The following is a 25,237-nucleotide window of genomic DNA, read 5'->3' on the forward strand; positions in this document are numbered from 1 at the left end:
ACTACGACTATAGTATAATTCATGCAACATATGTTGCACGAAATGACCCCTCAACAACTAGGGGTACGTTGCGCCACAAAATGATGCCTATGTGTTGACTGCAAATGTTAGTGCTAATTCTTAGTATATATAGGGGAAAAGGGGGAACGAACGGGGCACATATAGTTCAGGCAATGAGTGCTCAAAAAAAGGGGTGTAGCGTGCATGAAATATGCGATAATTTTTGACTTCAGAATATTGTTAGGGGTAGTTAGTAAGTAAACATACTGAAGGTCACTGCCCCTAGAGGGGGGAAGTAAACTTTGGGTTTTTTAAGTACATGTCGGAAACCGTGGGAAAAATGCGTTCAAAATAAAAATTCAAGCAAAATAAATTTCCTACACAAATGTTTCTACACATATTTGTCAAATTTCCAATAATTTTCCGGCTATATGTTATGAAAAATTGATGATTTTCGAGAAATTCTCTCTTTTTGTCAATTATTTGCTCCTAGTGCCTCCCAGGATCAGTAATCATGAAAATAGTAGGAAACAAAGTTGTAGAGCATTAAAGTTCCTTCAATTTGTTATGCTACTTTGTTACATTTCATTAAAACAATCAAAAGTTACAGAATTTCAAACACGCACTTTCATGGCAAAAAATGGAACACTTGCCATTCACAAATTTCAAACTGACTCGAAAGGATCGCGCACTTCCTCTTTCCTTAATTAATTCGGCAATAATGATTGACAATGAAGAAGTATTTGTGGATTACTACAACACAAATGATATCACCCTTCCAGGGGGGGGGGTTCGTGAAATTGTGATTTTGTGACAAGGGGGAAGGAAAGAGTAAGATGTGTGAAATCAAGCATTTTTTAATACGAATATGTTTATGAAAAGTAGTTTATGAAAAGTACTTTGTGACAAAGGGAAAGGGGGTTAAAAATGTTGAAAAAAAGTGTAACGTCATTTATATATAGCCCCTTACCAGGAAATCGGACGAAAATTTGCAGAATTACGTAAATGCGGTATGAATTAGCTAAATACCCATGGCATTATTTAACGAAAGTGGACTGAGGAAGTGCAGAAAGTCAGCACTTCCTCAGTAAGAAATTTGTTAGAAGTAATTAATAAAGTAAACATACTGAAAGTCCCAGACCCTAGGGGGGAGGAGGAGTAAAGGTGGGAAGAAAGAGCCAAATTTTGTGGTTTTCGATTATATCTCGGAAACGGCAGGAAAAAGGTGTTCCGAATGAAAGTGAAAGTGAACTAAATTTATTGTGAAATTGTTTTGATACATATAGGTCACATTTAAAATGGTTTTTTAGGTGTACGTTCTTGAAAACCAATAACTTTGGGAAAAAAACTCGTTCTTTTTGTCTCAGAGTATTTGTGCCAAACAGGCACTCAAGGGATCTCCAATGTGCCGCACCGCAATCATGTGGCAATGATCCTGATAGTTTTCTGTGTCTCGAAAATCCACCGGTTGAAACACTTGAACTGCGGATTTAAACCTGAGACCAAAGAAATACGAAGTAATGCCCAATCACCGCGACACCCAGCTGACAAGCAATGAAAAACTATGAATTTGTAGCATGTACACTCAATTTCATTATTCTTATTGAAATGAATATGTGACGCTATAGCATGATAATGAAAATTTTAATAATAGAAATAAGGTAAGTGTAACTGACCCGCTGCACCGTTTTGTAATTATAGTTTTTATTACATTATTACTTACTAATCATATTTTGAAAGTGTTTATATGGAATATGGACTGACAGTAATTAGAAAATGAAAATATCTTTAAGGTGACATCTTGGTTTTATTTTGAGGTGGAAGGGTCATGTCCACCAGCAGCGGAAAAGTTGTTCCAAGAAATCAGTATTGTATTGATGTCATCGTCGTCCCCTTCGCGTCCTGGATAAATATTTAGATTCCGTTGTAGCAACAGCCCTTGCAATGCAAGCATGCGACAGAGTAGTTTAACGATGATTTTCTACTAGTGACCTTCCGGAGTAACATTCTTTCATGCATCGGTCAAAATCATCTTCAAGATTCTGTCAGGAGGCAACATCCGATTCCGAGAGTTTCGGCACAAACTGGTCATTTCTCCTTTCCCAGCACAAACCCCAATCCGGTACTTCACCACTAAGTTCCTAGCCACATGTGTACCTGGTAGTACGGGAGAGTTAGAGATCAGTCTTTATGTTTGTAGCTCCTTTGATTAAAGATTTCTAGCGGAACTCGTAGAGGGACTTTTTTGTGGCTAGAGTCACCATACCATGATATACATATGAGGTAGTGAGAAACAAAGGGATGCAAGTGGCAAAATTAAAAATTTGGAGATAACCAGTACAAATGGTAGATGAACCCCTCCTCTGTCTTGGGGCAAGATATAGTACTAGTAGCCCTGGTAGGTGCTGCTGTACAGCATGACTTAAAAAAATCGATGAAAGCCTACCTTGGACGTAATCTTTACATGCATATTACTCAAAACTTGATAATGTCCAGTTACATCCCTTTGCTTCTCATTGCCTCATACGATCCCTGCAGCCTCAATGGATTCAGGGGAAGAGGAACTGTTGATAGATGCATTTTATATGATTTTAGATTTCTGGTACATTTTGACCAATTCCCTTTCTCCTAAGATGCTTTGTGGATCTTAAGCCTCTCTTTCAGATTTTACCAACAGAATGTTGTGATCAATTGAAGATTTGACTATCAAGAGAACAACCAGGAGGACTTCTTCTCAAATAATAGCTAACAAAGAATCGTGCCAACTGATGATAGCTGTCTTTGCAATATCAACGTCAACATCCCCTAAAGCTCGGAGCGTATTTGTCTCGTTTTTCAACAGCTTCATCATTAACGGATTTGTCAGCTGACTGTTATCATGAAAGTTGGACAGAAACCTTCTTATTTGAACGTCGTTTCAATTTTCTAACTGATATTAATGTCCACATGGTTTATATAATCTTATCTTTTTGCCACAGTTTTGTAGACTAGGTATCCTCAGCAACCACAAATTCAAATTTAATTAAATCAATGTAAACAGTATGTATAGTGCTGACTTTCAACATTTCTTCTATTCACTAACTAATGCTACATGTACGTAATTTTGTAAATCTTCGTCGGATTCCTGGGTAAAGAGCTGTCATTAAATGATGTCACACCTTTTTTCAACATTTTTAACCTCCCTCCTCCCATTGTCACGAAGTTTGTTTCACAAGCTACTTTTCATAAGCATATTCATATTAAAAAATGCTTGATGTCACACTTCTTCTTACTCTTTCCTTCCTCCTTGCCACAAAGTCACAATTTCACGAACCCCCCTTCCCCTTAAAGAGTGAGATCATTTGTGTTGTAGTGAACCACAACTACTTCTTCATTGTCAATCAGGATTGTCGAATTCATTGAGGAAAGAGGAAGTACGTCATTGTTTCGAGTTAGTTTGATATTTGAGGTAGTGAGAAGAGAGAGCAAAGGGATGCAAGTGGCAGATTTAAAAATTTGTAGATAACCAGTACAAATGGTAGGTGAACCTCTCCTCTGTCTTGGAGCAAGAGATAATACTAGTAGCCCTGGTAGGCGCTGCTGTGTAGCATGATTTAGAAAAAAATTTCAATGAAAGTTTACCTAGGATCTGATCTTTAAACGCGTTTAACTCGAAACTTAAAATAGTCCACTTGCATTCCTCTGCTTCTCACTGCCTCATTTATGAATGGGAAGTGTTCCATTTTTTGCCATGAAGGTGCGTGTTTGAAATTCTATAACTTTTGATTGGTTGAATAAAATGTAACAAAGTAGCACATCAAATTAAAGGAAATTTAAAGTTCTACAACTTTGTCATTGACAATTTTCATGAATACTGATTTTGGGAGGCACTAGGAGCAAATAATTGACAAAAAGAGATAACTTCTTCGAAAATCATCGATTTTTCATAACATATAGCCGGAAAATTATTGGAAATTTGACAAATATGTGTAGAAACAGTTTTGTATGAAACTTATTTAGCTTGAATTTTTATTTTTAACGCATTTTCTCCACCGTTTCCGACATGTACTAAAAAAATCCAAAATTTGCTTCCCCACTCCCTCCCATCTTTAGCTCACGCCCCAGGATCGGGGACTTTTAGTAGGTTTATTTACTAAGTACCCCTAAGAATACTCTGAAATCAAAAACTGTAGCATATTCCATGCACGCTACAATGTGTTCATTGACTGGACTAATGTGAACATGGTAATTTTTTCTAGGATATCGTCAAGCAAAAAAGCTTTAAAAACTCTCAAGTAATGGCAGCACCAGTCCTACTGCCTAGCCAAACTTTTAGAGCAATGAGCAAGCTTATGTTCTGTGGTGACAGCTTCTTTGTTTTAGCAGATGCTGCTGCTGTTTCATCAGTCTTATTGACGTAAAAACATATTTTAAGTCAACTAAAGCGCAACGCTTCATTATTACAAACCATTTTACGTACATTTAAGAAAATTAATGATGCTTTTTTATTTAGTTAAGAATTCTAAATTTTGAAAGTAAGTTCTGAAGTAGATGATGGGGGACTTGTGAACAAAACATCTAGGAGCACATGTTAACAGTTTCCGTATCCTCTCTATAATTTTAATATTAGTGTAGGGTATTTATTATAAGTGTTTATTGTAAATATTTATAATTACTATTTTTCTTAAATCAGTTCATTCATTTCTTGTTAATTGTTATCATTATCATTAAATATTCATTTATTTATGTTTATTATTATATTATTAATTTAAATTTATTTGTAACATAATAGTTGGTCAAGAGTTCAGTTATATATATTACTTGCACTAAATAACAACAAAAAATACATTCATTGAATCAAAAATAGAAGTTTAAAATAATTTTAAAATTCATTGCCATATTTTGTTTGAAGCTTAAATGCAATATATAGCAGTATTTTTTACAGTAAATTATTCTTTGTATATTTTGTAGTCTTATAATTTTTTCCTTGTCTATCCAGTCATATGAACATGCTACGAGAGTTTAAAAATTCAGTGAGCAGAGTTAAATAGTTCGGAAAAATATTTTCGTGACGACACTCTCTGTCGATATTTTGACAAAGTATAGGTTGCAAACTAGGGATCCACCGGATATCCGGTAACTATCCAGTATCCGGCTGGTTTTTTTTTTACTATCTGGTATCGGATCCGGCCAGCCCACTCTTTACATGATATCCGACAGATTTTTCTAAGTTATCCGGAATTGATGTGGGGATTATCCGATGTATATGCGGGATTATCTGGTCTGAAGTGGGGGTTTAATAGAAAAGTTTCATTTTTCGATAAATCTTTTGAGAGATGTAATAAAGTTTCATGTGTCCTCCTTCATAAATTTCTGCTTCTATAGTGGGTGACCAAACTATTAGAGACACATCTCAAATTCTCGAATTTTCAAGTTAAGACTCACTTTTTGAAAAAATAAACCACGAAGCACAAACTTTTTTTTATTCTGAATTGCTCTTGGTATCATTATTATAGCTTTTTTTACAACTGGCAACACTACCAGTCTGCGCCATTTTACAAATAAGTGAGGTTATTCTTGTTTTAGTTGCCATTGAGTAATAACAGCTGTTCCTGCATGAGTTTATATTAAGTATTTTAAAAATATATCTCTAAAAGTTTTGGTGTCTGTTATAATGAATAAGTAAGTAACACTTATTAATAAAGTACTTTTGCTACAGTTTATGATTGAAGTTCAATATTAGATTTGTAACGTGTTATTCTCAAAGCATACATTTTAAGAATGGACAAAGCTTCAAACATGCCTCCTAGAAAGTATATGGAAATACAAGCATTACGACTCCCCTCCACACATACACAGATAATAGTTGCAAATGTTTTTAAATCTATTGTTGGATGTACAGAAGTTAAAACTGACCAAAACAAGTCCCTTGAAGCATAACGTTAAGAATAAAGATGTACATTTTCTGATAATTTGAGGAGGCGGAAAGAAAATCGTTCTTTTTTTGGGAAAAAATTAAAATATAGATAATGGATTTTTAACAAACAAAAATGCAGTTAACAGTTATGCTTTCTTAGAAAGCATGAAGTTTCAACGATTTCAAAATGTATGCAATCCATATTTTTCATTTATTTACTTATTACCAGAGGTCAACATTTGCTGTTAAAGATTTTTTTTCCCTTTGCTTCATAAATGTCTTCACACGAAGGCAAGCATAATTAAAACAAAACGCCGCCTCTACCACAACTAGCAAGAGATGGCAAAAACAAGTTGTAAAAATCAATGTTGAAAGTACTGGTATTTCTCTCTAAAAGTTGAAACAACTCTCCGTTATTTTTGACTTAGTGCATCCATTTATGGCGAAAGCAGTATGAACTTGATTTACAATTATGTAAACTTTTATGTAACTAGAAAACTTGTATCATATATTGTTTTAAAATTATTAGCGTAGGGTACTATAAATTTGAACTAGGAAGAAACTAAAATTCCCTGAAGTAATGCTGTCTTATTCAATAATATATGTGGGCTTTACCAAGAGGCTGGGTGCTAGCAGTACTACAAACTCACTCTACAGCTTTAAATATTAATTTTGTTTTGATTAGAAATGATTCAACATTTTGCATTGCGTTTGTCTTCTACAATGTAGAAAATCGAATCATCACCTGAATTATGAGAATAACTTATGTTACATTTATTCTAAAAAAAGGAAGCATATAAAATACATTTGGTTATTACCTCAAATTTTTAATAGGCAGACCAGTTTCCAAAAGATCTCCTGATTCCTGCATGATAGAAAACAAAGTTTATGAAAATGGACAAAGAATTATGAAAGATCACCCATGCCACGTTTGCTATTGCCGTCGGGGAGAAATCAAATGTTATTGGCAGGAATGTGGCGAACCTCTGCCTGGATGCAGGGCCATAATAACTGACGAAAAAGGATGCAATCCAAGTGCTTACATGTGTGGTAAGTAATTTTTTAAATGCTAAAGAGCCTTCTTATTGATGTATGAATTTCAAGGAGGTGCGGTGATAAAAATCTTTGACAGTTCTGACTTGAATTTCATTTTGCAATTATAATTTTTGTCTTCATTTTAATTAATTTATATTTTTGATATTATAATCTTACATACAGAGACACACACACGCGGGTGTGGGTCAGATAAGAGCGTTAAATAAGGTAGATACCTTGAGGTTCATGACCAAATATCTCGTGCATTACTGATTCAGTTGACTCCAACTTTTGCTCATTTATTACCAGACTCACGGAAAATGAGGAAAAAAAATGGAAGGGAAAATGTTATGTTTGCAGCAGCTTTAATGATAAACTGGGCTATTAGGAACATTTGTCCCCAATAAGGCCAACTCTGGGCAATGATTACCTCACACTTAGTTTAAGACAAAAAAAAAAAAAAAAAAAAAAAAAAAAACACGCCAACAAGTTATGTAAAACGTTTAAAAAATTGAAAAAATCTGTAATATTACTTAAAAACCTACTAAACCACATTTGATAAACTCAAAAACATAATTAAAAATTGCAATTTTACCTCAATTTAAAGGAGAAAGATCAATCGTCATATTTAGGGCACTGATATAAAATTCGTTATTTTCCGATTTTTTTTCTTTTTAGTTACTCCTGCACAATATTTTTAGAAACTGACGGTACATGACAACATTTTTTTAAAAATTCGTTAAATACATAAATTAGGCTTCAGGAACAATTTTTTTTTGTATACTAGATAACTAAAGTGAACCATGAAGAAATTAAACTAACTGTAAGATCAGGTAGTTTTGACATCCCTCTTGTGTACTAACTTATGCTTCACTGTTGTCTCGTAATTAAAAATTGCTTGTTCATAATGCTTTATCATTAGTTTGGTTTTTTGATGACGATGAAGTCACGTTCTTGTCCATATTACGCATATACAAAAAAAAAAAAAAAAACGGAGGATAGCCTTACTTGTCTACATGCCTTTATTTGGCGCACCCACTTTATACATACCGTCAACTGAGGAAAATTTCGTCTTTTGCAGCCAGTTTGGATAACATTGGCCCAACAAACGAAAAGAAATTGTTTAGACTGAATTAGACATAAGAAATGATCAGTTATTTGTTTCAAAGACCTAGTCAAGGAAGCACTGACTTGACTAAACCATTAGGGTTGGTTGGGAGATGTGGGTCACTGGGGTAAGTGGGTCACCCCCCTAAATTGAAGTATGGATTAAGTTTTCAAACTTTACACTAATCATGTTAAATTTCATCAAAGTGACTGGTTTTGCATATACTATTTGGGTTTTGTGGAATTTTTTTCTAGGTCATAGCACTTAGTCAAAAAAAAAAAAAATCTGAAAAATATTTTTTTGCGAGTTTAAGCAACATTTTTCAAAGAAGTGTTTCTAGGTTAGTTTTTATTATTATGTTTTATGATCATTGGTTTTTCATGTATAGTTTAACTTAAAGTTCATACGCAATAAGAATTTTTGCAGAAAATATTATTAATAAGTGTTTAAGAGGAGGGTCCCACTTACCCCGTAAGTTTTCCGTATAAATGGTAAGTGGGTCCCCCTATAATAATGAGAATTTTAAAATCAAAAGCAACGTTTAAAATTAATTTTTTGTATCAGTGAAATACAAGACAACTATGATGACATAGTAGGAATTGATAGTTCAGCTACAAAAATTTCTAAAGCTGGTGATTATGTATTTGTGAAACTTATATCAAAACAAACCATATAGTATTATATAGGTCTAATGTTGGAAGTTGACAATAAAAAAAAAAAAAAAAAAAAAAAAAAAAAAAAAACGCTGCTGAATTTGTGAGAACTAATAGTAATGTTGAGGTTTTTTTTTTTTTTTTTTTGAACTGGTGTACAGGATCAAGTTCTTCCTTAGCACACTCTAAACAGACGCAAAAACATTTAGTGTTTCCAATTTCTTTTTTAGCTTATATATTTGGCTAATTTACCAAAATTGACCTTAATCAACTATATTACGTTTATTCAACACATCTTTATATGAGTAAAACGAGAACAACGTGTATAAAGTACAAATAAATCAATAAAATAGAGTTAAAAATTGTTTTATTAATTTATTTGTACTTTATACACGTTGTTCTCGTTTTACTCATTCCATAGTTCAAAGTTTTCGACTGCTTTTTTACAACATCTTTATATGTTAAAAGTAAAATATGTACCTATAGGCTTTCAATAAAATTCACAGATGTAATTGTTTTGTTTTTTGTTTACAAAATTTCTGTCATACAGATTTAAAAGACAGTCAATATCTCGTAAATGATTGTGTTTACAAAAAAATAATTCATACTAGAAATTTACATACTTTACCACTACTTCTTAGGGCCATTCCACGAAAAACGGTCACTTTGTCCCGCACGTGACGCCTCATATATGTCATTAAAAATAATAAGTCTAAAATATTAGTGAAAAATTTTTTTTTGCTTGACAAATTGCAAACTTATGTGTGATATCTTAAGCTAAAAATTTCATCATAACCCTTTTAAAATCATTACATTTTAAAGAAATATATGAACCGTCACGTGCGAGACAAGCGGTAGACTTTTTCGTGGAATAGCCCCTTGCTCCTTTTTTAGATATGCTTGATTTAAATTTCAATAAAAGGGGGGTGGCCCACGTATTCCCCGTTATGGGGTAAGTGCGATCTCTAGTTGACGGTAATGTATGTGTGTGTGTGTAGGATGCTCATTCCTTAATAGCGAATACACGAAGAGAAGTAGAAGGACGTGAATGGACTGACGTCATGTGGTGGAATACATACACTATATGACCAAAAATATTGGGACACTTTCAAAAATTCACATTTTTACGGAATTCTTGAGAAATAAAAGACCAATTGTTCTGTAGTTTTTTTGAAGGGTTTCGGCTCATATCACGCAGAGTTTTTCGTCAAACGTTATTAAACTTCCAGAACATTTGACGGGATATTAGAGAAACATAATAATAAAATTTGAAGTTCAAATACTGAAAATTTAATCAAATATGAACGTTTGAAGCAATTGATTTTTCACAGCGCATGCGCGAAAGAAAACAATTTATAACGTTTATAATCCAATGCTCAGATATATCCTACAACTCATAAAAAAAATTCCACCTCAATATTTTTAAAATTTTAAAAGTTATCAGCAATATAATGAGCCGAATTTCTATAATTCTTGGACAGGCGACGAATTGTAAGGGGTCGTTCGCAAACTTGCAACACTTTCCTGCTATCATTGCAGAGTGATTCTTGCTAAGAACGAATTATTTGTGAACGATCCCTCACGATCGATTTTTCTCAGATTTTTTTTTAATGTGCATTTTTCCCATAACGGACTTCCTATAAGAAGCAGAATGGTCATTATAAATGAATACACTGCAATAACAATGTTTTAGTTTTGTACTTACAGATTAAAATGAGATTCTCTGGTTTTAGATCTATTTTTTAAATATGAGGAAAGTGAAAGCGTAAATTATTTTCGTACCCGCTATTTATTTCGTTCTCGGGAATCGATAAAATCAAGTCAACAATGGCGTATTGGAGAATGATATGAGAATAAGGCTTTCGATTTGGGCCCTCCGCTTGCAAAATTCCTAAGTGCGTCACTGATGTAGAATGAAAATGTACAGAGTAAAACCAAAACAAATAGTTTAAAAAGCCTTTAAAACTGAATGAAATATGAAAGGATCATTTTCTAAGTTTATGTTATTGCACCTCCACCCCAGCTTTTGATGACACATTTTTTTTTCAGTTATTTACCTCCCTCTAACTATACATCCTACATCTTTCATCTTGCCATTTAAAATATTAGTTTTGGAATTGCCAAAAAAGTTAAACATTGAGTATATTATTTGATTAAAAAAACTATGCCCATCCTTTATTATTAATATTCTTATTTTTTTCATAAACAGATTTTTGAAGAATTGTTATTTTTTAAAATTATTTTTTCTATTTGGCATAAATGTACGCATGTATACAACATTGCAACATTTTTCATGTGTCGACACTTTTCTCCTCTAACATAGTGCTTTTAGATACCCTTGTAATTTTTAGAATAAAAGTATTTCATTAAATGATGAAAAATTAAAAACTAAATTTAATTTAAAAGTGTTTCTAAATTAGTCTGCTGACCACAGACTACTCCGCAACATTTCTTAATTTTTATGCCTAGTCAACATAATGAAATTTTAATAACAATAACATGAAAATTTGGCTCAAGAAATTGGATAAAAGTTTGAAAATATTTTGGGAAAATTAGAAAAGTGGAGAATAATAAATCATCTCTCAGAAATAAACTATTAACTATTTCTAATGTCGAAACTATAAGAGAAAAAATATGATGGAGAAATTGGTAGTATTAAAAATACTCATTCTGATTGATCTTAAATCAGGTCTGCCGATTAATCGGAAATCGACCAATTTGCTTATCGGTTGCATACCTAGAATGAAGTGATTTATACTTTATTGCTATAGTGATTTAATTTTTCTAACAACTTCTTGGGGTTGTTACTTTCTTCACTAGCGTAGCCAACTCTCTCTTATGGGGGATTTAGGCCACAACAGTTCTTGTATGTGCGTACATACATATATATTACTGTACTAAAAAGGGCGTTATTGATAAAAATCAAGGGCAATGGAGGGGGATGACATTCCTCGCTGTGTCCCTTGCTTTCTTCAACTCCTAACCATTAATGTATTCACATTAGTTTATTTCTTTAGAAAAGCAGTTGATTTTTTGTGCTTAAATGTCAATGTTTCATCAAACCATCAAAGGAACGTTGACAGCTTTCACCGATAGTGTGCCTTAGAGATTATGACTTCATAGTTATTCGGGCCAGTTTTATGACGCTGGCAATGGGAAAAGGAGGGAGGGGGGGGGGGAGAGACATTCCTCATGGTGTCCCTTGCTTTCTTCAACCCCTAACCATTAATGTACCCACATTAGTTTATTTCTTTATATTTAGTTCCTCGGACCACTCCACACTATTTTATGACGCTGCTTAAAGATTTGAAAAATTTAGAAACATTCAACAAACAGCACCATGGTATGAACCGGTATTCATTGCCGCATGCCCCTACATGTTCTTGAAGCGATATGCTTTCTCCGCTACAGCTAGTCCTCGTATTATTTAGTAAGACAGATCTCAAAAAGAGTTGTTGATAGTTTCTTCCAGATTTATCTTTTATGCAAAAAATAATTTAACAAATTTTGAAAAATTGATAAATAAATTTAATTAAAGTTTCTGTGAATGATTGAATGTTTTTGAAGTATTTAGCACTTTTTTTAAGTCTGTTGAATATATTATTGTAGGCTTATCTCTTTTGTCAAAGTTCCTGAGACGATGTTACTATTTACTATGCCGATTTTCAAGCCAAAAAATACAATAGAATCTCTTGCTTCAAAACTGAGAATGAGTTTTACCTCTTAGGAGGTTTTATCTATTTTGATGATGCTGGCATGTTTTGTTTAAATACAGTAGCTTCTCGTTATATCGCTTATTCGGATATATCGCTCTTTTTTTCGGTCTCCCGAAATATTAAATCCTAAAATAAGGGACCAAAAACTTTGCCTTAAGTTTAAAACCATTTCTGAAAACATATGGTATTGCTCTTTCTTCTTTATTTTGAAGAAATAGCAAAAGGAAGCTATTCTTCTGAATTCGCTGGAAAAGCAGCAGCAATTCCTGTTATCCAAATGTACATACCCGCGCCATTTATCTTAAACTGTATTTAAGTTCAAGATAGTCTGTAAACTATTTGATATCTTCTTTTGTATTGATACATTGCCTTTACAATTAGTGAGAGACATCAAGCTCATACAAGTCCATTTAGAAGAGAACATACGCCCTTCTTTTAGTACAGGAAAGATTTGTGCTTGGTTGTACAAACCGGGATTTGCATCAAAGAAAGGGAGAATAATCTGGACGGGCAAAAGAGTTTTCTGTAAACAATGTGGTTACTTTTACTTTTCACATCGTTTCTACAGCAAGTCAAACGGATTCTAAAGTCAATTGGGAATAAGAAGGTATTGGAATGCTCACTCTTATCACGCGGTTGCTCAAAAACATCGTCTTCATTCCCCATTTGATGTTTTTATCTTTCTGACGGTGGAAGTTTTCTTAAATTTCAATCTTTTGTTAAATTTCAATAGGTGTGATAGTACATTCATGAACTACATCGAAACCATTAGAAAATCATGTCAAAAAGAATGAATGTTAATTTACTTGTGTATTGGACTTAAAACTATTTTTATTGACTTCCGTTATATCGCACTTTTGGACATATCGCTCTTTTTCTTTGTCCCCCGAAAAGCGCGATATAACGAAGGGTTACTGTAATTAAACAATCAGCACATTATTACACATACTGCATTAAGATTTGTAGTGAAGTTGGTAGCTTCAAAATAAAACATAATAAATGAAGTGTTAATAACAATGATCAACTTTTGCATCTTAATATCAATAACTGATGGCTAAAAATGCTAACTACGAGCGCTGTTCGAAAAGTATCTGAATATCCTTTTTTTTTTGTGAAAACTAAATGGATATATTTAATCGCGATTGCATTACTAGACCTTGAACCTTTGCGAGCATGCTTGAATTTTTTCTCGCCTGTCAGTAATACTAGTCGACGGAAAAGAGTTTTGACTAAGGAAATTTGTAGGGCTTACGCCTACACACTTACTTAGTTAAACTTATTTTAATTTCATTTTTTTTATTTTCAAGAAAAATGTCACCACGGCTGAAGCAGTGTTAGTACGTCAAATTTTCCCAGAAACTGGGCGACAGAGGAGTAAAAACCATTTGAAAGATGCAAACTGATTTTGGTAACGATTTTTCATTCCATTTGGTTTGAATTTCCCGTACTTGATTTCGACGTTTTTCGCGAAACAATAGACTTCTATGGTTCAATCCTAGAGCAGGAATTAGTAACTGAAGGGAGCAAATCCAATCATTGGCTTAGAAAAGGCTGAAGCAAAGATCCAAGTCACATAGTTCAACTACGACGAATGGGAGACACGTTTTGCGTGAAACGAGTGAAAGAAACATGATTTCATCCAATACTTTACTTTAAAATACATCACGTGACTTGATATCCTTGCATCAAGATTTGAAAGCTTCCTTCCCTCCACCTTTAATCCCTTCTCAATTGGTTCAACAGGCTTCTTACTCTCCTGGTATGGACTCTTGTGACTTCTAGCTGTTTTTCAACTCAAGAGGCGATTGAAAGGTGCGGCATTTAAAACAAGAAAGAATATTAGGACAGCATCGACAGCCAAGCTATACACCATTCCAAAATAACCTTCTCAGAATGCTTCAAACAATAACAGCCAGAGGCGCCCCGAACTTAAATTTTTGGAAGGGCCATGAGTTTCAATTTTCCGAATGGAGCTCCAAATTTCGCCGAATGATGAAAACTTTTGCGAAATGGAACTCTAAATTTCGCTGAATGATGATAACTTTGCCGAATCATCTCACAAAAATTGCTGAATAAGGAAATTTTTGGGCGATCACAGTGAGCTCCCGTGACCTACACTAAAAAAAATCCTGAAACGTTACTGATTATTTCAGTGGAACGTTGCAGGATTTCACGGGTTTTGATCGATTTCCCAGTGAAATCAAGTATCCGTCCAAAAAGGTTTCCTGAATTGCTTCAAATTGTACAAATGCAGACTCCGCACTGGTCAAATATTTTTAGCTACCAGTTTAAATATTAACTGGGTGTGTTTATTAAGTGTATCGTCTTTCGTTCGGTTACGGATCTGTTCAGGTTGACTAAGCTCCCAATGGGAGCGAATAAGTATGTGGATAGCTGCAGCTTTGCAGGCCAGGGAGTTGTATGGCTCCTATTTGCACTTCTGCCATGAGTGCAGTGAAGCTTCTGGAGTTTACTTAGTACCACTGGAAGGATCTAATCAATTACATTAAACCTACCGGATTTCCCTCGAAGGTTCTAGAGTGGCTTTAACCGGTGAAAACGCCATATTCTTTAGAAATATTCAAAGATATAATTTTAAGGAAGGTTACTGACTTTTTGCGGAAAACGTTTCTTGTTTTACGAGAAATGTTACTGGCGAAAATTGGGCACATCAGCTGCCCATTATTTTCCAGGAAAGTTTATGAAACGTTTTCACAGTGTACCATCAGGGAGCGCCTGATGAAAGCACTGCTGGGAGAAGTGTAAAATACTGCCTTCTTCAGCCAAAGGTCGGATACTTTTTTAACAGCCCTTGTAGGTTTTATCGATAGTTAATACTAAGTTTTTGTACTGTACATATAAACCAGAAATTACTTTTTTAGATATAAGGAAGAAATATGAAGTACGGTTCGCTCCCGAGGAGACTAATGTAGCTGCTGCGTTTGAGGAAATGGTCGAATATTACAGAAACTCCTCAACTGGTAAATATATTTCTGCTTGATACATTATATTTTCATCTTCGATAGATTCAGAATTTTATCTTCCTGATCCGTTCAGATTAATTTCCAGAAGTTAAAATAGCCGCAGGTCAACTACAGTGTCTGGTTGGCACCATGAAAAATGTCCCAAGTTTAAGAGATTGCAGTGATATTAAGGCCCAGGCCCCTTCTCTACCCCTCCCCTCCCCTACTTGAAACATATCGTTTTATTCAATTAAATTCATCCCTTAGCAGTAATATTACACTGTTTGTAGTCTAGCTGTAATACTTCCGATCGGTTGAGGTTCTAACGTATCTCTTTTTACTTAAATAGAGGTGAGAAAAGCTATTACTTTTTTTCCCCTAACTACGATTTTGCGTTGCTGAAGACGACTATTGGTGCTTTGTTAATGTAATAATTCCTCCTCCTTCAACCCAACCATACAAGAGTGTATTAAAATATTTGTTCAGAAAATACAAATGAGGCAATGAGATGCAAAGGGATGTGGCAAAATTAAAAATTTCGAGATAACCAGTGCAAATGATAGGAGAACCTCTCCTCTGCTTTGGGACAAGAAATAGTAATAGTAGCCTTAGTAAGTACTGCTGCACAGCATGATTTATATATATAAAAAAAATGAGAGCCTACCAAGGATCTGACTTTAAGGGGGTCCGGGACGCATTTTGAAATTTTTTTTATTATATACTTTAGAGTTTTGAAATTTTTTGCACTGATTCACCATTTATTTAATAAGCAAAATCATAACATAAATATGAAAAAAAGAAAATTTTTTATTTAAATTTAATTAGTTTTTTTTATAAAAAATGGGGTTGCTTTAAATTGCTATAACTCAAAATATTCTTAAACAATTTTCAATTTTTTTTCAATGAATTACGCACAAATATCTAAGCTGTAATTTTTATTCGGCGATTTTAAAATTATTGATTCAATAAAAAATATTTAAAGAAAAATTTCGAAAAATTCGAAGATACTTTTTTTTAAAAAAAATCGTAATTTTTGCAGTAAACGTTTTTTTCAAATTCGATGAATAAAATGTAAAGTAAACTGTTTGAAAAAGATATGCTCCAAGTTTCATTACTTTATCTTTATCGGTTCCTGACTTATAAGAGTTTGAATGCAAGAAATCGGGAAAAATTGCATCATGGAGAAAAACGCGTTTAAAGTTTTAAAGTTAAGTACACATTAGTTAGGTGCATGAAACAAAAATAATTATATCTTTCGTTCTATTTAAGATAAAAACAAGATTTAAACCTCCTCTTAAGCAGAAATACACGGAGTAATTTTTTACGTGATAAAAAAAAATTGCAAAATTTGACGATTTTTGTGTCCCGAACCCCCTTAAACGTGATTTACTCGAAACTTTAATAGTGTGTAAGTTGACAACTTGCGGTGCACTACTTTAGTGGTCAAATTAAGCAAGTGGTCAACTTATAAAGGCTGAATTATATGATAAGATCTAACTCTGTGCCTGAAAATAGCGGTCAACTTAGACAGGTGGTCAACTTGCAAGGGTGGTCAACTTTACAGGTTTAACTGCATGCTGTTTTTTTTTTTTTTAATAACAATTTCGTTTACTTAAAAAGTAAAGGATACATCGTTTGGTTTTAAAATAATTGATAAAATTGATAGCGAAAACCAAAATGAAAGATATCAACAATTACGAGGGAAGTTGTGACACTATTTTCAAAAATCCTAGAAGCAACCCAAATTTTTAAAAAAATTAAAAAAGTGCTAACATTTGGAAAAAAAAATAAGAAAAATTGCTAGATGAATGTTATCTATATTTTTTTTCCTTTCTTTTAAAGTTGTTCCGAATTTCCTTTTCTTCAGCTTTTGTAAAGTATTAAAAGTTGTTTTGACAATAGATTCTCTAAGCTGTTAATTTGCCTACGGAGTAGATGAATTTTCAGACATTTAACTAAAGGTATAAACATTTACACCCATTTACTATTGGTTCCAAAATGCCAAACTTTTTTTTTTGTAAATGAATCTTAAGAACTTCATCATGTAGAAGTAAAAAAAGGGTTTATTTTAATTTTGTGATCAGGTGAACAGAGTTTACTATAAACAATTGTTAGCCTTTCAGGTTTGTTAAGATTACAAACAGTTTCTTCATCAAGTTTTTAAGCGAAGTTTCAGTAAAATGGTAATATTTTTGTTAAGATCATGGATTTTAGATTTTAATAGGCATTACTTCCTTTATTAGTTCCATTTAATAATTTACACTATATTTGTTGCGTGCAGTAAAAAACTGAAATTATTTTCAATCATGAAATACCGGTAAATAACAAATGCAATGATAGGAAAAGCAACCTAATGAACCAATGGTTTGACATTGTTTGTTAATCAAAAGTAAGAGCTGCTCTCATACTTGCCGTATTATCATTTAAATTACAAAAAGGTTTTCAGAATCATAGCTTTTCATAACTTTTTCAATTTATTATTGACCTGCTTCTCACATTTCTTCGATTATCACATTGCAAAAAAAGTTTCGGAATTTACGTTTTTCATTATTTCTTCAAATCTTCAAATAAAAATTATTTTTAAACACGCTTTCAATTTTATAATAACTACTCTGCCGCAAGGTAAAGCGCAGTATCTGCAGAAATGAGTTTTTGAGCTATTAGAAGAAATGCGTTTTGAACTCAGTATGAACAGCAGTAAAACATTAGAATTGGATATTTTTCGTGCTTTATAAAAAAAAATAAATAAAATGCAGATACTACGCTTACCTTCCCACGGCAGTATTATTTTGCATTGTTTTTGGCAACAATTAAAAAGCGGAAGTATGTTATTTTAAAATTTTTTCATTGTGTCTGGCAACCGGAAGTAAAAGCAGGCATTATAACACAGAGAGTAAATTGAGAAATAGTCTTTAATCCCCATATATACAATAGCAAATTCACTGATCGAGTAACGCTGACGTCTTCAACAATGAAACTTTCGCCACGGCATGATAATTTGATAATATTCTCTAGCAATGTTTGACATGCAGGGAAATGATTTATTTTTACAAGGCTGTAACGAATCCGATAACTTAACTGTTTTACTGGTAAGACTAATTTTAGGAAAATGAAGGAACGAAAAAGTGGTCAACAACGAACGCTATCTACTGGAGTTCAGGGTTAATCCACTTTAGTTAGGGTTAAAATTTCAACTATCAAAATATCAAGAGAAAAAAAAATAAATAAAAAAGGAAATTGCTTCGTTCAAATGGAGAAGCAATTTTCACCCGTCATACCTTGACGGGCGATTTTTTTAGTTAATAATAGAAATAAACAAACAAGTCACATTTTTGCTGCTATTTCAAAAATTTTACTTTAAAAACAACGGGTGTCTGAATTAATTCTGTTGAGCGCGTATGTTTTGCACGGGTCAGCTAGTATTTCATGCATTTCCTTTTTTCTTCTTTCTTTCTTTCTTTTTATTTTTTTAAAGAATAAGATCATATATTTATGTAAGTGACGAAAAACGTATCTGTACATAATAGCTTTTGTCGAATTTTTAAGGCTTTCGAACAATCTTTCGTTTTAGGGTCAGTGGGTGAATAACAACAAATTTTGATAATTTGAGTATTGTATCTCTCCATATCAGAGATTTTATCGTGCGTTTGTTTGCTATAATTAATACATAGGATCAAAAAGAATTATTACGGGTCAATCCATTTGAAATCACCCGAAAAGAATAAAATTTGTTGCTCGACATTTTTGATTTTCCTAATTTTTTTACTAGTTATTTTAAACTACTAAGTGAGTTCAAAAGTGTTGAAAGAAAATTTCTTTAGACTTATACTTTTTTTACGCGCCATTTTAAATTTGCCTAGTAGCCGTTTTTTGGACCAAAAGCATGTTTTTCGTAAATGCATCTAACTCGGTTAATTTTACAGCTATCAAGACAAAATAAAATCCTACATCATCAGAATGATGCCCTAGATATGGTTTGCTTGCAAAATATTATTTAAATGGTGAGAAAGGTGAAGAAAAGAGTTCACAACTACAAACTGAAAATTAGCATAAAATACGAGTTTTAGTGCTGCAAAATTAGTAAAAGGAGGAGAGTCTCAGCTCTAATATTTTTTTCTTGTGAACATATAATATAGGACTACTTGCTGTAGACGTTTCAAGCTTGAGAACTTTGTCCTTTTTTTTGTACAATTTTCCAAAAATGGCAAAAATCGCATTTTGGCAAAGTTTAAAGTAAAATATCTCAAAAGGGACGGAGTGAAAAATTATGAAATCGATACAGGTAACACCTTTTTATGACATGAAAATATGATAGCAATTTGATGACTGAGACTCATCTGGTACTAGAATTATAGTGCATTAAAGTTGGCCAAATATTGCATTTTTGCAAAGTTTAAAGTGAAATATTTCAAAAGGGACTGGGTGAAAAATAATTAAATTAATACAGGTTGCACTTTTTTATGATATGAACCTGACCTGTGATAACAATTTGGTGACTGAGATTCAACTGGTATCAGAGTTACAGTGCAGCAAAGTTGGCCAAATATTACATTACTCATACACAAAGTTATACGATAATTCATAGATAAAATCCACTTTCCAAACATTTAATATATTCCCTCTTATTTAATAAACTAAATTCATGCAATAGAAATATGCACAAAAATATAGAAATGGAATAAATGAAATAAGATGGACAAGCATTGTAAAGAATATATTGTCGCCTCAGAGCAACAGTAGGATATCTTAGTGTTACTTCTGGGATTAGATGTCTTAGTGTTGTTCTGACGCCACGATATATTATAATTTAATGGGAAACATTATATTTAAAAAAATCATACTGTTTATGTTTCTGTGATTCAATAAATTAAATTCAGGCTACAGAAATTTGTGTAGAATAAAAAAAATAATAAAATAATTGTTCAATCTCGAATATGAGAGATAATTTAATTATTGTGCCAGTTAAGTTGACTTACACAAATAGTTTATTATCGTCTGCACTACATTTTAATTTATAGTCTGCGACAAGAGCTTATCTATAGTTGCTATGGTAACGAATTTTTTTAAAAAATGAGTTTAACCATTTTGTTTTTTGGGATTGTGCGTTACTGTTAGTTTAAGCTTTGTGTATTTCAAATTAAAATTGGTCTCAGTAGCTGTTAGTACTTTTCTGAGTACACAAATAGCAGTGTTGTGTATAAAGTTTTACATTTAGTATATTTCTCAACATTTTATTTCGAAACGTATTTTCATATTTTTATTGCAAAATGTCACCCAATCAATAAGTAAAGTTATAAGCGAGATAACTTCTTAATGACTAAGAATGTTTTCATGATAGAAAGCACAAAATAAAAGAAAAACTGAGCATCGAAATTTCAGCATTTTCAATACTTTGAGAAAATTATAAATTTAATATATTAACTGATGAAATGAACACGTACTATATTCTTGTAACACACTCAGATCCAGTGATATTAAGTTAAAATGTGAATTATTACAATTACACTGTAAAAACGATTCAGAAACGTTCCTGGAAAATAATAGGCAGCTGATGTGCCCAATTTCTACCAGCAACATATCTTGCAAAAACCAGGAATGTTTTCCGATAAAAGTCAGTAACCTTTCTGAAATATTAAGAAATCTCCCCTATTAAAGCCAGACGTGAACCATCTACAAGAGATAAATAGGTTTAATGTATTTGATTAGAGCCTTCCTGGTTTACCAAGAAAGCTCCAGAAGCATTAGCGCAACCATAGCCAAAGCTACGCGAATAATTGCAAGCAAGAACCAATATATTCCTTGCCTACAACTTCCTACCTCGCAAATCTGCAGCTATCCAGTGACTTTTTTTGCACCCATTGGGAGCTTAGTCAATCGAGACGGGCCGTAATTGAACTAAAGCCGATACACTTAATAAACACGCTCAATGAACCTTTAAACTGGTAGCAAAAAACATTTTTCACACAAGTGAAAAGTCTGCATTCGAGCATCTTTTAGCAATTCAGGAAACTTTTTTGCGAAGATACTTGATTTTTCGGGGAAATAGGTGAAAACCTCTGAAATCCCGAAACGTTCCACGGAAATAACCAGTAACGTTTCGGAATTTTTTTACAGTGTAATGACGCTAAAGGTTATGTTTGTATATAGCAATATTTGACCAACTTTAATCAATTATAGCTCTAGTGCCAGTTGAGTCTCAGTCATCAAATTACCAACATATTTTCATATCATTAAAAAGTGTTATCTGTATTAATTTCATTATTTTTCACCCAGTCCCTTTTGAAATATTTCATTTTAAACTTTGCGAAAAAGCAATATTTGGCCAACTTTAATGCTCTATAACTCTAGTATCAGTTGAGTCTCAGTCATCAAATTGCTATCATATTTTTATGTCATGAAAAGGTATTACCTGCATCGATTTCATAATTTTTCACTCAGTCCCTTTTGAGATATTTTACTTTAAACTTTGCTAAAATGCGATTTTTGCCATTTTTGAAACATTATACAAAAAAAGTACAAAGTTCTCAAGCTTGAAACTTCTGCAGCAAGTAGTCCTATATTATATGTACACAAGAAAAAAAATATTAGAGCTGAGACTCTCCTCCTTTTACTAATTTTGCAGCACTAAAAGTCGTATTTTATGCTAATTTTCAGTTTGTAGTTGTGAACTTTTTTCTTCACCTTTCTCACCATTTAAATAATATTTTGCAAGCAAACCATATCTAGGGCATCATTCTGATGATGTAGGATTTTATTTTGTCTTGATAGCTGTAAAATTAACCGAGTTAGATGCATTTACGAAAAACATGCTTTTGGTTCAAAAAACGGCTACTAGGCAAATTTAAAATGGCGCGTAAAAAAAGTATAAGTCTAAAGAAATTTTCTTTCAACACTTTTGAACTCACTTAGTAGTTTAAAATAACTAGTAAAAAAATTAGGAAAATCAAAAATGTCGAGTAACAAATTTTATTCTTTTCGGGTGATTTCAAATGGATTGACCCAAATTTTCACAAGCTGGGATGTCTAGAATACTCCTCCTTTCATAGGTAAAGAAGTGAAGTCCGGATACGTGATGAATGTCTAAAATCTTCTATATAGATAAGGAGGAATATAATTTTAAAAAATACGCTCTTGAGTAATGCTCACAGTTCTTAAAATTTCTCATCTTTTTTTTCTGGGGGGGGGGGGGGACAATAATCCCTAAAAATCCTCTTGGATTGTAAAAAACTATCCTTAAAAATCCCCGATTTATAGCAGACAAAACTTTTGCTGTGCTAAGCACAAAAGTCGTATCTGCACTTTTTTATCAAAATTGAGTTACGGTCACCAGGTAGATCTCTGTCACACATTTTACCAAAAAAATGTTTTACGGTCATATGAAAATGGGAAATATTTTAAAAAAATTCTGAAACAAATTCATCTCAATCAAATACATGAAGCCGCACAACTTAAATGGTGATTTCTCATTTTGAACTCAGCTGCAGATACGAATTTTGCGCTTAGCACGGCCGAATTCCCAAGGAAGGTCCACTGTAGCTAAAACTTCCCATTAGTATTAGGATAACACTCCCCAGTAGTTAAAAAATTCCTAAAATGAGAAAGACCTGCTGGTGTCTTTATTTATCCATAAAAATAAACAAAATGTCACCAGGAAAATACGAGTAAAAGATAAAAAACGGAATTTGGAAATGCGAAAAAAAAAAGAAGAGAATAATACTTTACAACCGGGCGTGGTCTTTTCTCGCATTAGTTTCAGCGTTAAAAAAAAAGTTTTAGTATGCTCTTTCGATTGCTACCAATTTACACTTTTTTTCATCATTTCACTATTCGTGTGATTCAGTACTAAGAGTGAACAATTTTTAGATGCCGTTGGCACATAGTACCAATAGGATACCTTTTGGTACTATGTGCTTGTAGATATGGGCGTTTATTTTCTCATCTAAATAGTGTAAACTCCTCTTGTATGTATAGTTTATAAATGACAAAAATCAAATATATGTTTTATAAAATATACTAGCTGCGTCGCCCGGCTTTGTACAAACCTCAAAAATAAAAGTTATGTTAAGAGACGCGTGTTCAACAATCTAGCTTGAACAAAAAAAAAAAAAAAAATCTGCAAAATTTATCGACAGAATTCGGAAGAATTACCAAAAAGGAAAAATTTTAAATCTCCCAATTACAGGAAAAGCCTGAAAACAAAAGCCAGGATTTTGTTCATATTCGAGAAAAAAAATGGCAATAGATCTCTCTTCTCAAGGATTTTCTTCACGCTACAAATTTTAATAAAAGCATTGCTCAACAATGACAGTGATCAACAACAAATTTCCAATTGAAGGCTTACCTACATTTCAGGGGTACACACCCTAGGTGGGCACCGCTGACTAAACCAAGGTTTATTCAATTTATGATTTGGATCAAAATTATCGAAATGGTGATACAAAATGTGCTTCTATCTATCGTGTACTGTCTAAGCTAAATTGGACATCCACCTTAGTGTAGTTTTGTAAAACGAAAGTCGTACTTCTGCCTTAAACTGAGTAGCCTTGTCTACCTGTCCACGGGTGCCCGACCCAAATACCTATTTTATTTATTCTGTGTGTTTGACATTTAAATTTCAGGGGCTAAGTTTGATAAAACTCGTTGATCTGTTTTTATATTATTACTTTCTAGGTGCTTGCTACATAAGCGGTGTTTCCTACTGGAAGGGACAACAAGTTGATTCGTTCTGCACCGCATGCCTGGAATGCTTCTGCTTTCATCAAAAACTCAAGTGTATTCCTAAATGCTGCTTTATGGATGCTGAATTCTACGATACTCCTGAAAAAATGCGTGAAAAAGCAGCAAATCGTTCACCGTATGACATTCAACCTTTTCACCCTTATTAGGGACCTTTTAACCCCTAGAGAACAATAAAAACGTGATCCTTAACGCAGCTAGGATTCATGTTGATATTTTGAAATAAAGAAATTTTTGGAATGACTGCTTTGTAAAATATTCACATTTTTCAAAATATTGTTTTATACCCTTTTCGATTTAATTTAACTCCAAAATATATGCATTGAAAAAAGATCTTCGTTACCTCTAAATACATGCACGCAATATTTTTTGCAATTTATGTTTGCACAGCTTAGATTTTCTCATTAAAAACATTTATTTTCAAAACAACAAAATGTGAAAACGGCATTTAAATTCCAGTTTGTTTTTTTCTAGAAATACAAAAATTGGGCCGTAGGAATCTCAATGAATTTTTCGAATGTGAAAGTTGGAAGAGATTTTTTTTTGCTATAGATTTACGGAAATAGCCGAGTCGAAAATTTTCAAGATTTAAGATAAGATGCTTTGAAGCTGACACCCAAAAGACGGCTCCTAAAGCTGATATATTTAAACAAAACAAATATTTAAAGCAAATAATTTTCTAAAACAGTTCGAAAAAAGTTGATATTTCTTCTTTTTTTTAAAAAAAAAAACCTCATTCCAAATTATTTTAGAAGATTCGTAATGTTTTAAATACTTTTTACTTAAAGAGGTCAGCTTTGGGAAGTGTTTTTTGAGTGTCAGCGTTACCTTGTAAAAAATAGAAGAATACGTATTTTACAGCAAAATTTACTAGCACCGTGGCTGCCATTAACTTTGCAGTAAATGTCACAAGTTGCTGTTACTGACAGTGGTGAGAATATTGTAGCACACTGCTGTAAATTTCCAAAAGTGTTCTTGCTAACAATTCTGAGAAAATTACAGCATATACAGTATACGGTTGTACATGCCTCCCCCCCTCCCCCCCAGAAAAAAGTGTACTAACGTTTTGCCTCCGTCAACCGTTGCACATGGTAATATCAGTTTTGTTGAAGAAAATTTACATGAAAGTT

General features: G+C 32.9%; 1 protein-coding gene across 1 annotated transcript in view; it reads left to right on the top strand.

The window, feature by feature from the left end:
- Positions 1–24,262, top strand: part of LOC129231870 (uncharacterized) — a 48,475-nt gene extending 24,213 nt beyond the window's left edge. The window contains exons 3-5 of the mRNA XM_054866260.1: positions 6,731–6,946; positions 15,291–15,389; positions 24,042–24,262. Coding sequence (XP_054722235.1) covers positions 6,731–6,946; positions 15,291–15,389; positions 24,042–24,256 — 530 coding nt within the window. The 3' untranslated portion in view covers positions 24,257–24,262. The remainder of the gene's footprint in view (positions 1–6,730; positions 6,947–15,290; positions 15,390–24,041) is intronic.
- The last annotated feature ends 975 nt before the right edge of the window (positions 24,263–25,237 follow it).

Source organism: Uloborus diversus, chromosome 10 (assembly GCF_026930045.1).
Source record: "Uloborus diversus isolate 005 chromosome 10, Udiv.v.3.1, whole genome shotgun sequence".
NCBI lineage: Eukaryota > Metazoa > Arthropoda > Arachnida > Araneae > Uloboridae > Uloborus > Uloborus diversus.